We start from the raw sequence: 14,265 nt of genomic DNA, 5'->3' as shown, positions 1-14,265 counted from the left end.
CTCTGACTGATAGCCGGAGAGGCCGATGCGAGTGACAGTCCGGGACCCAGGTCCACCATGCGTTGGGCTTCCCAGCCCTGGAGCCCCTGAGCGGCGATTACTGATCCTTTGCCACCCCGTACTGGGCTGGATCACAACAGGAGGTGAGCCGGTGCAGGGGGAAGGAGTTGCGGGAGAGACTGTTCTTGCTGGCAACTGGAGGCTGCGGCGCCACCTGGGAGATCATGTTCGTTGAGTGGCCCGGCCTATAGGAGGGGAGCTGAGGTGGCCAGGGGCAGAGCGGAGAACTTGCCCTGATTGACAGTGGAGGCCTGTTGGGCACTGCACAGCCTCACTTCAGAGACACCCCCCCCCCCCCCCCCCCATCCTCTGGTGGTGGCTATCGATCTCCTAGAAGAAGACCTGGAGGGTGCCCCTTCGAACAAGCCCACTGTAGACCCTGTGGCAGTACCATAGACAACACTTTGGTACTACATCCAGGACCAGCTAAAAGCAGAACGCTTCCACCTGCAATTGACGCTGGATCTGTGAGCACAATGATGGTTTCTGTGGGTTACCTTTCAATGGGTCACGGTTACCAGGGACAGTCGCACCCAGTGTTCTAGCTGTTGGGTGGTTCAAATTGAGTTAGTGGGTGGGCTACAGAGCTCTCAAACTCCCTATTGAGTTGTTTTCATATGTAATGTGGGGTTTTTACTTGCAGGGGTTCTTGTGGGGTGGGTGGTGGACTTCATAAACTGTTGGGTGTTTTTGGTTTTCTTTGTTCATATAATTTGAGGGGACTCTCCATGCCGACAGGTGTTTTCACAGGCCAACGAATGTGATCTAGTTAGAGCAGGGGTACTCGCAAACTTTCTCTCGGGGGCCAAATTTACAGTGTGGTTTGTGGCTGAGGGCCGCACCGGTGGGGGCGGGGTCAGAGGGGGAGGGGCGGGGCTAAAGCAAAAAAATTGTGACCATGAGGTTGAACACAGGTCCCTGCAGCAGACGCCTTCGTCCACTGAGCCGCCAGACCCGGCATACTTCCCCTCCCCTCCCCTCTCCCTTCACCTCCCTCCCCCTCTCCCTCCCTCTCTCCACCTCCCTCTCTCCTCTCTCCCCTTCCCTCTCCCCCTTCCCTTCCTCCCCCTTCCTCTGTCTCTCTCCCCCTGTCTCTCTCCCCCTGTCTCTCTCCCCCTGTCTCTCTCCCCCTGTCTCTCTCCCCCTGTCTCTCTCCCCCTGTCTCTCTCCCCCTGTCTCTCTCCCCCTGTCTCTCTCCCCCTGTCTCTCTCCCCCTGTCTCTCTCCCCCCTGTCTCTCTCCCCCCGTCTCTCTCCCCCCGTCTCTCTCCCCCCTGTCTCTCTCCCCCCTGTCTCTCTCTCCCCCCTGTCTCTCTCTCCCCCTGTCTCTCTCTCCCCCTGTCTCTCTCTCCCCCTGTCTCTCTCTCCCCCTGTCTCTCTCTCCCCCTGTCTCTCTCTCCCCCTGTCTCTCTCTCCCCCTGTCTCTCTCTCCCCCTGTCTCTCTCTCCCCCTGTCTCTCTCTCCCCCTGTCTCTCTCCCCCTGTCTCTCTCCCCCTGTCTCTCTCCCCCTGTCTCTCTCCCCCTGTCTCTCTCCCCCTGTCTCTCTCCCCCTGTCTCTCTCCCCCTGTCTCTCTCCCCCTGTCTCTCTCCCCCTGTCTCTCTCCCCCTGTCTCTCTCCCCCTGTCGCCCTCCCCCTGTCGCCCTGAGACAGCTTCCCAGCGCCCGCACACACAGCTGCACTGAGACAGCTTCCCAGCGCCCGCACACACAGCTGCACTGAGACAGCTTCCCAGCGCCCGCACACACAGCTGCACCCGGGTACTTCACAGGTCTTTAAAAGACCATTTACATGTTAACAAAGCTCAAGGTCTGGGTGAGTGTGCTCACGAACCGCTAATTGTGGCTACCTTTTAATAGGGGGTTTGACAGGACCTGTTTGATAGCTGTGCCCGGGGTGAGCGGTCCGTCTCTATCCTGTGCCACAACCAAGACTCTTGCTGTTGGGCTGGAGAGCTGCTCCTCCGGAACACTCGTGCCAGGATGACACATGAGTTAAATGCTATGCTGCACAAACAGTGATCTGCAAAGATCACATAGCGCGACCAGCAGCTTATTCAGGATAAAACTGAAAGCAATCACGACTACAATAACGGGGACTTTTTCACAAGGCCTCCCGTATTACACCCTTAATCTAAAGATTAAAAATGCATTTGAGGCGGCGTTATTTACTTCTATAGGGAAGCACGTTCATTTGAATGATATCTGAGGGTATTGTTCTGGGGCCTAAACCTAGGCCCGGAGCTTGTTGAATGTTACAGGTAGAATGTCTGCAAGGTCCGCGGGCCGCCAAGGTAGGCTTGCCGGGCCGCTGGCGGCCCGCGGGCCGTACTATGAGTAACCCTGAGTTAGAGCAAGGAACCTGTCTCTATATGGGTTGCCTTCTGGCCTTAGATGGCTTCCCGGCTGTCGTCTCCTTCCGAAGTCTTTTGGGTGGCTTATACTGGGCCTCCAAGGGTTGTCACCCTTCTATAGTTTATTGCAATGAGTACTTCGACAATGGAGTTTTCAGTCTTAACCTGGAATGTGAATGGCCTTGGAGGCAGTCAAACGGAGTCTGGTCCCCCAATATAGAAGACTGGTTAAACCCTCTATAGTACTCCTACAGGAAACCCATCTCAAGGGGTCACATGTCAATTCCTGGGAGGGGGAGCATAAGTTACACTTGCTCATGTGGGTTATACACCCGGGTCCAGAGGGGTAGCTGTAGGAAACATCCTCCCTTAGTGATCAGTCATGGGTGGACCCACAAGGTCGCTACGTCAGTCAAGGGGCTCTGGGGACAAGCGGATATTACATTGATCAGAGTTTATGCATCTCTTGTGTATATAGGCCCCTACACTGGAGAAAGTTGCCCACACCTTGTTAGAGACGGGATCTCACGTCATATCGTGGAGGGAGACTTCCAAGATTTAATGGCACCAAAGCGAGACCGGTCAAGCTCCGTGGATTCCCACGTCCACACCACTCCACTGGCGAACTTTGTGAACACCCTGGGACTTTCTGACCTATGGAGGAGGGTACACCCATTTGATAGGGGCTACTTATTTCTCGGGGACTTAGGACTTTTTCCTGCTTAGATTATATACTGAACCCAGCGGGAGAAGTGACTGTAGTACGACAGGCAGACTATCTGGCCCGGGGGCCGTCTGACCACTCGCACTTGCTGGTGCGTTGGGCAGGGAGCACAGGAGTGGGACAGGGTGGAGACTGAATGCCTGGTATCTACGGTATCGCGAGGTGGCGATCAGCCTTAGGGTTGATAGTGAACTTTACTTTAAGGAGAACTTAAACTCTTATGTCCAAATTAGTACTCTAGGAGGCATACAAAACAGTCCTCCGAGACAGGGCCCAGAACTTAATTGTTCCAAAGAGGAGAGCTTCCAGCTCCATGGAGTGTCTGGAAAGACTGCTCCTGGCACCTCAATAAATCCTGAGCCTGACCCATTGCTACAGGAGGAATACCGAGCTCTTGCGCAGGGAACTGCCAAGGCCCAGATGATGGCCACCCTCCATAGATTATACAAGGTTGTCAATGAGGCTAGCAGGCTACATGCCTGGCTGGGAAAAAAGGGAATTGGATGCCAGATGGGTGCACGCGTAGTCCTGCCAGATGGAGAGATTGCTGAATCAAATAACCAAATTGCGGGTGCTTTCGCCAGCTACTATACAGGACTAGACGACTGCAGCCCCTGCCCCAGATTGTGTCCTACCTTGACACGATCATAGTCCCCATCCTGGACGACTTGGCCTGGGATGCCCTGGATGCAGATATCTCCTTAGAGGAAGTCTGCATGGCCGTGACCAAACTCAAACCTAATAAGAACCCAGACCCCAATTGGTTACCGGCGGAATTTTATAAAAGGTATTTGGGGCCCTCATCTCCTGGCTATGTTTCTGGAGGCCTATTAGGCAGAGGCTCACCCTCCTGACTTCATGCGGGTGACAATCGTAGTAATACATAAGGATGGTAGGCCCAAGGAACAGTGTGGATCAGATCACCTGATCGCCCTGCTACATATAGAGATCAAGATGCTGGTGATGATTCTGGCCTTCAGACTGATACAGTTCATCACACCCTTGATATATAGTTACCAATTGAGCTTTATGCCCTTACGATCCACCCAACATCTACATCATGCAGATAACTGGCTAAACGCAATTCAAGACCGACTCGACCCACTTGTCCTGTGAGCACTTGACTCTGAAAAATCGTTTGCAGTGCCATGACCCTTTTTAGGGCGTACCTTGGAAAGGTTTGGTTTTGGTCCCCGGTTTAGGAAGTGGGTCTGATTGTTATATCAGGCCACGGTGGCCTACGTCGGAGTCAATAGTGTGTGGTTCTCTGAAATCCTGATAGGGAGAGGCAAGAGACAGGGCTGCCCTCTCTCCCCTCTCATAGTCTCTCTTACCATAGAATCACTCACCCAAATATTCGAGATCATCCAGAGATCCGGGACTTCCATGTCTCAGAGTCCATCTTTGAAGAAAAGATTTTACTGTATGCGGACGATGTTCTCCTCTTCATCACTTGTCCTACCTGGTCTTTTCCTCTGCTTTTCCAGGTACTCCAGGAATATAGGGGCCACTATGGATATGGTGTTTACTGGAAGGAGTCCATGCTCTATCTCTCTCAGGAGAATACTGTAGCCCCCCCCCCCCCCCTCCCCTTGTTGGCTAACACATGCCACTCTGGTTTTTAAATATCTAGGGATTTTTATATTTTCCTTTTTTTTTTTTTTCTTTTTTTTCTTCTGACGTTGGAGAGGGGTCTGTGCTTTAAGCGAAACTTAAGAAGGGTTGTTCTTGTTTGCCAAGAGGAGATGGGGGAGGTGGAGAGGTTTGCCTCTACACTGCTTGGGATGGCTGCTATGTTTAAAATGGTGTTGCTGCCCAAATAACTCTGTCCTCCAACAAACATACTATCCGATCCTGCCAGAGACGTTTACTATGATAGAGAGCGATCCACAGACCCTGCTTTGGGATGGCAGGCACCCCAGAGTGGCCCTATCGAGACTCCAAAGAAATAAGTAAAATAGTGGGATCGCACAACCAGACCTCCGTGCCTATTATTGAGCGTCCCACCTCATTGATATCAACGATTGGATTTATTCCCCCCAGGATCACCCCACCTTTTGTGTAGAATGCGCCCAGTGGGTGATGAAATCCTATCTTCCTTATCTATATTGGGTTCACGTGTCTGGCCAACTCTTCCCGGCAACGCACGTAGCAATTGCCGCTTGGGGCAAGGCTATGACGCCTATGGGGTGGCAAGGTAAACCATCTAGACAGACAGCACTGTGGGAGGAGAGATGGCTGCCTCAATTCAACCGGGGATTTCGATATTTCTAAACGAGGGAACCTCCTGGAACATGGCGCTATTGTACCGTTCTCCTCCCTTCAGCCGGACTATACCATGCATAACATTCAATTCCTTAAATGTGCTCAGGACAGACCCGCATGGAGGGCAGAAGGGCTCCCGGAGGAAGGTATTCCCGACTTCTCACCACTGGAAGGGAGGCTGTTGATGAAAAATCTGGGCAGCTGCGCAATTTCATCTACCTAAAGAACCCTTATTAACAATAAACCAGATAACTTGCAGGGCTTGAAAGGGAGGTGTAGGCCGATGTGGGAACCATGGGTGACATCGACTGGGAAGCAGCTCTGATGAACCCTAGGGGAAGTGGCAATTAAGATGCGGCTCCGGCTTGTCCTGTTTAAAATCCTTCACCGCGTCTACCATAATAGATGTTCTCTCTACACTGTTGGGAGGGCCCCCGACCCACACTGTCTGAGATGTGGAGATGCAGAGGGTTCCTTTTTTCATACACTTTGGAATTGACCCACATACAGACCTACTGGTGTGCCTTCATGGGGGAACTTAGCACCATATTGGGTATGCCCTGTGAGGTCGACTTGCCCAGCGCTCACTTGCTGTTCTGCAATCTTAGTCTAGCAGTAGCAAAAAGATGTTGCTTGTCACTGGGGTTCAGGGGAAAGCCCTGAACTACAGGAATGGAAAAGGGGGATGGATATGTATATGGTGGAAGAGAAGGTCAAATACTCTAATAGGGTCTGCCCATGAGAATTTCAGAAAGTCTGGGACAAGTGAATATCGTATTATTTAGACAAGGTATTAGAAAAAAAACGCTAGACAGAGAGGGGACGGAGTGACACACATTGAGTTTTGATCTGTTAGTGCCATTGTCTTCTGTTCGTTGTGCTCGTTTATCAATATGCTATTGCTGGGACTTGTTGGATGTTTGAGGGAGGGAGGTGGTGTGGTTCGGTGTTATGCATGGTCATTGTTTAGGATTTTCATTTGAAGGGAATATCCTGCACATCTGTGGTCTAATATTCATTTTGTATTACGTGAAAAATGCAATAAAAATGTTTTTATTAAAAATGAGGTGTCTACTTATAAGTGCATTAGAGCTGAGAACTGTCCGTCAAGACATGGCAATACATTTTGCCGAAACTGAGATGGAAGGCAGCGGGAATTCTTACACACACACACCAGATTTTAAATACGTAAACTGAGACGACACTTGTTCACTTTTGCCTAAGGTACAGGCATTCTCGAATTGGGCATCCTGATAGAAGTCTGAACCATGCTAGAACCCTTTCCATGGTTTGCTAATACGTTTGTGGACACCCACAGATGGGGAGGATTGCGTCTACCTCAAATGGCAGATGTAAAAATGTTGTTTAATTTGGTGATTGACATGTTCAAGAGAAGTCCACAAAAGGAACTTTGCAGCAGATACATAATGTGAATAAGCTGCCATACAGTTTTTCACACTTGGAATCTTTGAGACTCTGATCATGGAGTTTTCAGTAAGCTTTTTCTCGCATACCAATTAAAGCTAAGACTTACCTAAACAAATAAGAGCATTTGGTTTCAAAATCTTGCTAAAACCACATAGTCCAGTACAGCAACCAACCAACCTTGAGGACAATTCACATCTGCCATCGAGAAAGAACAGATATCTTCTTTCTTCTGCCAGAGGATCACAGCAGTTCTGGGGTCTTGGTTCTGTGAAGAGGGGTGGTACTTAATGGTTCTGTGAAGGATAGACTTGCCAGCTATAGGTAAAAGTCATTATTGGACTTCTATAATACAGTTTCACCTGAATTATGTCTTTTTGGAATTTGTATCCCCATGATGCACTAGAGGTGGCATCGATTGTTTTAATAGGAAGTTGAATTTCAACAGTTCAATTGTGTTGATTCTAAAAAGTTGACAAGTTGAGTAAACTTAAGATAGTTTAGATTGTTTTTTGTTTTTGCTTGCTGTTTGCAGGGAATGCCAGAGCAATGGGCAAGATTACTTCAAACTTCCAACATTACAAAGTCGGAGCAGAAAAAGAACCCACAGGCAGTACTTGATGTGCTAAAGTTTTATGACTCAAATACAACCAAACAGAAGTATCTAAGTTTCTCTGCCCCGGGTAAGGTTGGATATTTGTGGCATGGTCTTTTGTGTTTGTCTTTTATTTTTTCTTCTTCATCTGTTTGTTGTATAATCTTAAATGATGCTACTGCTTTCAGGACTGGCGGTGTTTTGGGGTGAGGCATTTACTAATTGGGAGGAAAGCATCAAACAAGTCGTTTAAATGTTTCAACTTTGATGTTTGGCCTGGCTCAAAATAGATTTGATTATTTTATTAGGCAGTGTTAAATGATGCTAGGCATTTTGACCCACTGATATCTTTGAAAATCCATGACTGTGAACTACAGTTTAATGATGTTAGGATTCTGTCCAGATTGTTTGCCATGTTTACTTAATTGTTTTTTATAGTCCCTTTCCTTCACTTTGCAGCACTAGATAAAGAGTTAAGTCGACTGTGGTAAGGAGGAAGACACAATATTGACTGGGAAGACCCTTGTGTTGAATTTTCGTTGTACTCTTAAACATTGTCCCAAGCATGCTTGTTGAAGAAGCCCTATGATGCCAATCTTTTTGCACACGTTTCTCCATCGATCTTGGTAATGCTGGCTAGGCAAGTTGGTTCTTCAGGTCTGGGCCAAAGGCACTTCAGATTTTGTAGCCTAGTACTATGTTCTGCTGCCATGTTCATACCTGTTAACTGACCTAAGGTTGTTACTGATTTTAATAATGGGTAAGATTGGCCCACCCATTGCTAAAATGCCACAGAAAACCAGTGCCTGGGAATCAGTGCCCAATATCTTGCCTAAATACCTGTCGACAGCAGAGGTGCGGTTGCCCAAAAAACCTGAACGGTCATCAATCAAAGTTGCATCATCATCCTTGTCCTCCATGACCGATTCCTTTTGTCGCCAGTCTACCTGTCTGCACCTTTCATGTTACTGGCACTTCCAGCCTTAGCTGCTTTGCAGTAGTCTACTTCACAAACTGCCTCAAAACCCCTTTGTCACTGGGAGCTCTACTGTCAATATCACAGTTGGCTATATCCCGAAACATGTTGATGAATCCCTCTCTACAGTACTGTCTGCTTCAACCCAGGCCTTTACCTTTTCGATGACTGATGAATTGCATGTTCCACAGGCTAAGGAACCCATTGGGTCACCCTTGTTCGAGCTCTCAGATCTGTGTCACCTTTGAATTACGGCATAAAGGTCACACCAAGCTCCTGGTCCACACTTTGAATGCAGAAAAAGAGCCATAGATTAAAAAATTATGACCAACGATAAAACAGCTTACAACCCTGATGAGCTTAAAGTTAAATACCAGTTAGAGTCCGATGAAGATGACGATATCCCTTGCTGTACCTTCTTTCCTAAGCTGGTGCCACTCCCCTTGAACATTCTACTCTAACGAATGGCAACCATACTTTTCATCCACAATTCGTCGTCATGATACTTTTAGTTCTGCTGCTAGTAGTAATTCTTTAACACACATTGGAGTAGATTTATGCCAGGTTTCCAGGCCCATCCCTTTCTCTATATTTTCAGCCACAACTGCAAGCTCCCTTGCCTGGCACTTCCTCCTTAGCAGACGGTGCCTTAACCTTCAAAGAAAGCCTCTGCAGCAGGTACTTCCATCATCCAGACGTATGGGAGAGGAAGAACATGAAAGCATAAGAGGAGGAGGAAGGGTGAGATTTAAACTCTTCAACATCATATGAGAATTCACCAGACCACCCCCTGCCCAAGCGAGACCTCTGACATCCATCCCTCCCTCCCAGAACCTCTGCAACAAACTCGACTCCTTCCTCCACCACAAGATCAGGACTCGGACAGGTTTGACAAACAGAACCAAGGCACCATCCCAACACCTCCCACCAGCAACTCCACCCGGCCAACCATCCTCGCCTGGACCACTGTCGCCACAGAAGTCACCGCAAAGGCCATGAGGAGCCTACACTCGGAAGCACCCACTTTCCCCTGCCCGCTGCACATCTTCCACAGGGCCGCCTCCGCCATCGCACCAGAACTACGACAGACTATCAACTGCACCCTCAAAACAGGCACGTTCACAGATGACTGGAAACGCGCAGAAGTCAAACCCCTTCTCAAAAAGCCCTCCGCAGACCCGACATACCTTTAAGAACTACAGGCCCATCTCCCTTCTCTGCCAAAGCCACTGAGAAGATAGTCAACATTCAGCTGACGAACTTCATGGAATCCAACGACATCCTCAACACATCTCAATCTGGCTTACGCAGCATCTACAGCACCAAGACTGCCCTCCTAGCCGCAATGGACAGCATCTGCACACTACTCTACCAAGGCCACACTGCAGCCCTCATTCTTCTAGACCTCTCAGCAGCCTTCGACACAGTCTCCTACTACACACTAGCCTCCAGACTCCACAATGCCAGCATACAGGGAACTGCCGTAGGCTGTATTCGCTCCTTCCTCGCCAGCTGAACTCAAAGAATCAGACTCCCGCCCTTCCTCTCTGAACCCACAGAGATCAGATGCGGAGTACCCCAACGATCCTCCCTCAGCCCCACGCTCTTCAACATCGACATGGTCCCCCTCACAACCATCCTCCGAGAACATGGTCTCAGGATAGTATGCTACGCTGATGACACCCAGCTCATCCTCTCCCTCACCAAGGAACCGCACAACTTCCAGGAAGGAATGAAGGACTTCGCAACCTGGATGAGCAGCATCTGCCTGAAGCTCAAATTGGAGAAAACAGAAGTCCTCATCCTTTGATCCACGACACCTGGTGGCCCCCGCCCTAGGCAACACACCCACGGACCACGTCCGCAACCTCTGCATCATGCTAGTCTCCTCCCTCTCCATGAACCAACCGATCAATGCTCTATCCTCCAGATGCTTCAACACCCTAGGCATACTTTGCAAGACCTTCAAATGGATCCCCCTCTAATCCAAGAAGACCGTTACCCATGCACTCATCACCAGCAGGTTGGGCAACTGGAAGACCCTCTATGCCGGAATCAACAAATCTCTACTCCACAAACTCCAGACTGTAACGCCGCAGCCAGACTCGTCCTCGACGTCCCATAAGAAGACCACATCACCCAGCACCTACTAGCCCTCCACTCCCCGTCGAAAAAAATTGCCTTCAAGCTGCTCACACACGACTACAAAGCCCTCCACAACACCGGACCCCAATACCGCCACAAAAGAATCTGCTTCTACGTCCCCAAGAGAAATCTCCGCTTCGCTGACCTAGCTTTGGCCGAAATCCCCCACATTCACAGAGCCAGAACGGGAGGCAGATCCTTCTCCTACATCACTACAAAGACATGGAACGAACTCTCCCCTCAGCATCAGACTAAGCCACACACTGCAAGCATTCAGGAATAGCCCCAAGACCTGGCATTTCGGATGACCGGAGCTGCCCGATTTCCCCCCCCCCCCCCCCCCCCCCCCCCCCAAATCAAGTGCCTCGACACCCTCACGGGTGATTAGCGCGCTCTATAAATTCCTGGTTGATTGAAAGCAAGGAAGAGTATAAACTGTGATTCAGCAGATGAGTGGTGGAATTACTTGGTGCCAGAGGAGTTCAAAAGACACCCCCAAAGACAGATTGTCTGGACGATAAAGCATGATTGGACACATTGTTTGAAAGCACCTGCAAGTATTGTGATTTGTTCATATAACTTCAAAAGAGAAGCAGTCATTTCTTTCTTATTAAATACCAGCTTAGGAAAACTTGTAAAATCCATTCTCTTCCTCTGTCTTTGGTAAGTGGGCCAGGGAGTCCTTCAGATCCAGGCTGTCATTCAGGTTTAGATTGCTGTTGAAGGAAATGACAAACCAACCAAAGAGAGCAGAATGAAGAACTGCCTTCCCAAGAATGGTCTGTAGAAAGATCATCTTTCCAGTAGATTAAGAGTTGCAGTCGAGCTTGAAGCAATTGATTTCATGCAGAAATTTGTCTGCCCTTCTATAACTGATTGAATTATTCAGCTCAACTCCTCTATGCCCAGAAAATGGTGCAATATAACACGTCTTTATCATATCTTTGTAATTTTGTTAAACCACAAGTGTCTTTAAAAGCAGCTTTTCACCCATCTGTTCTTTCTCAATCCTAACGTCTAACTGAGAAAAAACCACCGCCTGATCAAATATAAGACGACTCAGGGTAACAGATGGACAGGGTATCTGCTAACACCGTTAGAATCAGGAATGTAGGTGATGACAAAATAAAACTGCGAAGAAAAATGGCCATATAGCTGACATTACATATGTAGATGTTCATCTAGCTTACAATAAAAATGTTAAAGATTTCTCAAACATAGATTCCAATGGTGTATTGGAATTTCAGAAAGCTTCCTAGTGCCCATCAACAAATGTCTCTTTCAGTACAGCTCCATGGTTAGTGGTTCTCATCAGGACTGAATAGTTTAAATAACAGATCAATATGGGATTTTCCGGTCTATCATCACCTTGTCTGCGCAACAAACTGATGCGCAACATTAGCGTCCTTTACTTCATTTTGGAAAAATTGTGCAAAATGCTTAAACTGTGCTGTATTTTTGCCAGAAATGCATTCTCTTGGGTGCAGAGATTAATTTCGGGCTGCAAAGTAGTGTGAAAAACACATTTGCCACAAATAGCAGCTGCGTGCTTTCTGACATTCACATTTTTCCTGCATGCTAACATTTTTCCACAAATGGTGCAGAGTTATCCGATAGGACGTAAAAGAAAAATGTCTGGATTTCCCCTTAACAAGTTTAGGTGGGCCTAGTTTACATAAGTTCCTCAGCAAAACAATCCTTCAGTTTTGTCCTATTACAGGAATGTATCTCCTGCTTCCTGTCCAACAAGAGGTGGGCCATCAGTACCTCAAGCTGAACATTTCTGGTTGACTCAGAAGGGCTGCTATGTTTAAGATGGTCTGACAATACAATAGATTGCCTTTTCTAACCTCCAAATCCTTAGCCATGTTATGATAAATGCTTCTTTGGACGGTCGATTCTCAAAGAATCTGCTACTAGAGATCCCATGGACAGGGAAGGGCAAAAGTCACATCAACTTCTTATAGTTGATGCTATGCTGCTTGGACTCGAAGGATTAATCACAAAAGTGAGAGGACAGTTGTTACTAATATGAACAAAGGCTACAACATCTGTGTATTATATAATCCAACAAATAGGTGCAGAAGCTTTGCATCTGAGTGATAAGCAACAAAGTATTGCTCTCAGCAGATCATCTTCCATCCCTCAGCAAGGACTGGGCAGAAGTTCCAAGTCACTCCATGTCAGACTACAGTGAATTATATCAAGACCAACTCTGGATGATCTGTGGTCTACTTTCTTTGCACTTCTTTGCTACCCAGTCGAACAGGCAATACTGGTTCTTCACTTACAGGCACTGACAACTTGGCATGGGGCAGTTGGGAATGCTTTCAATGACTTAATACAATATATTTGCTTATGCCTTTCTTCAGTTTCTCTTGGTCCACAGCATGAATAGCATATTCTCTTCCACCAGCTTGGTACTGCTGTCGTTGAACAGTGTGATTATTGGGCCATTATCTCCATGCACTATCGGATTCGGTTGCGAAAGTGCTGCCTATGGTCCTGAAGGAGGCTCGATCCATACTCTTTCAGGCTGTTGCCGATGTAAGGGGTGCAGCTTAGTTCACCATCTGCTGTGGACTTTTTGGCAGAGCGATTTCTTAATCTGTGTACTTGCACGCCATGCCTGACTGAGAATATTGGACATTTTATGGGATGGCCAGGCTTCCCTCATGGATGTGAATTTTTATGGCTTTCACCTTTTCGAAGACCAGGCTGATTCAATGCCTGAGTTTTAAGTACATCAGGGCTACAGCCAGTCCTTGGGCTTGCTTGTAACTCCTCATGAACCCCAGTCCACTGTCTTGTTTCCGGCCGTGCCCATACCCTCCGAGCCGCCATGGCCAGCAGGCATCCCATCCTTTTTGTGGCCGAGGGTGTGGGTTCCAAGAGACCATGTGTGACAGGCGGCCAGCAGTCCAGTATGTGCACCCCCCTCACACCCGGCAGCTGCTGCCTTCAAGCCTTTTTAGTGTGCCCTCAGACCATCGTGAGCATTTATTGGGATGCAGGATATGCTGTCGTCTGTCCCACTTGTGGTCAGTAACTTCAGACTGTTGGGTACTCCCTCCCCTTTATGACAACTCAGCCAACCACTTATGATCGGCTGCCAGAGGATAATCTCTTCTTGTTCCGTCCGTCAAGAAGTGCAGGCACTTTTGGCCAAGGGAGCCATGGAGAGGGTACCTGCATCAGAAGTAGGTAATTCCTGCTACTTTCTGGTGCCAAAAGACAGAGGGCTTCGTCCTACACTGGATCTTCTCCTTCTCAACCTCTTCTCGAAAAAGGAGAAGTTCAAAATACTCCTGCTCTCTCAGGTTTTGTCTGTCCTACACCCGGGTTACTAGATGGTAGCTTGAGACTTTTAGGACACCTATGTTAAAATAATCTGCGTTCTGCTGCCTCACAGATACGATCTGTGGTTCACAGTGGGCCAAGATAACTGTCAGTTTGTTTTGCTACCATCTGCCCTTACCAACGCCCCTTGAGTGTTCACCAAGGTGATGGCGGTGGTCGAGGTTCATTTGCGGGAGGTCCGGGATCTCGGTCTTCCCCCTACTTCGACAGCTGGCGTTTAAAGGATTGGATCAGTGGCAGTCCTCGCTCTCGCTCTCTCTTTCTCTCTCTCTTTCTCTCTCTCTTTCTCTCTCTCTTTCTCTCTCGCTCTCGCTCTCTCGCTCTCTCGCTCTCTCGCTCTCTCGCTCTCTCGCTCTCTCGCTCTCT

At 48.4% G+C, this 14,265-nt stretch overlaps 1 protein-coding gene across 1 annotated transcript in view; it reads left to right on the top strand.

Annotated features, from left to right (window-relative positions):
- PAK2 (p21 (RAC1) activated kinase 2) overlaps positions 1-14,265 on the top strand; it is a 403,878-nt gene that overhangs the window by 142,663 nt on the left and 246,950 nt on the right. The window contains exon 4 of the mRNA XM_085634213.1: positions 7,359-7,506. Coding sequence (XP_085490339.1) covers positions 7,359-7,506 — 148 coding nt within the window. The remainder of the gene's footprint in view (positions 1-7,358; positions 7,507-14,265) is intronic.

Source organism: Triturus cristatus, chromosome 11, assembly GCF_964204655.1.
Source record: "Triturus cristatus chromosome 11, aTriCri1.1, whole genome shotgun sequence".
Classification (NCBI taxonomy): Eukaryota; Metazoa; Chordata; class Amphibia; order Caudata; family Salamandridae; genus Triturus; species Triturus cristatus.
This window is presented reverse-complemented; position numbering and strand designations above follow the sequence as displayed.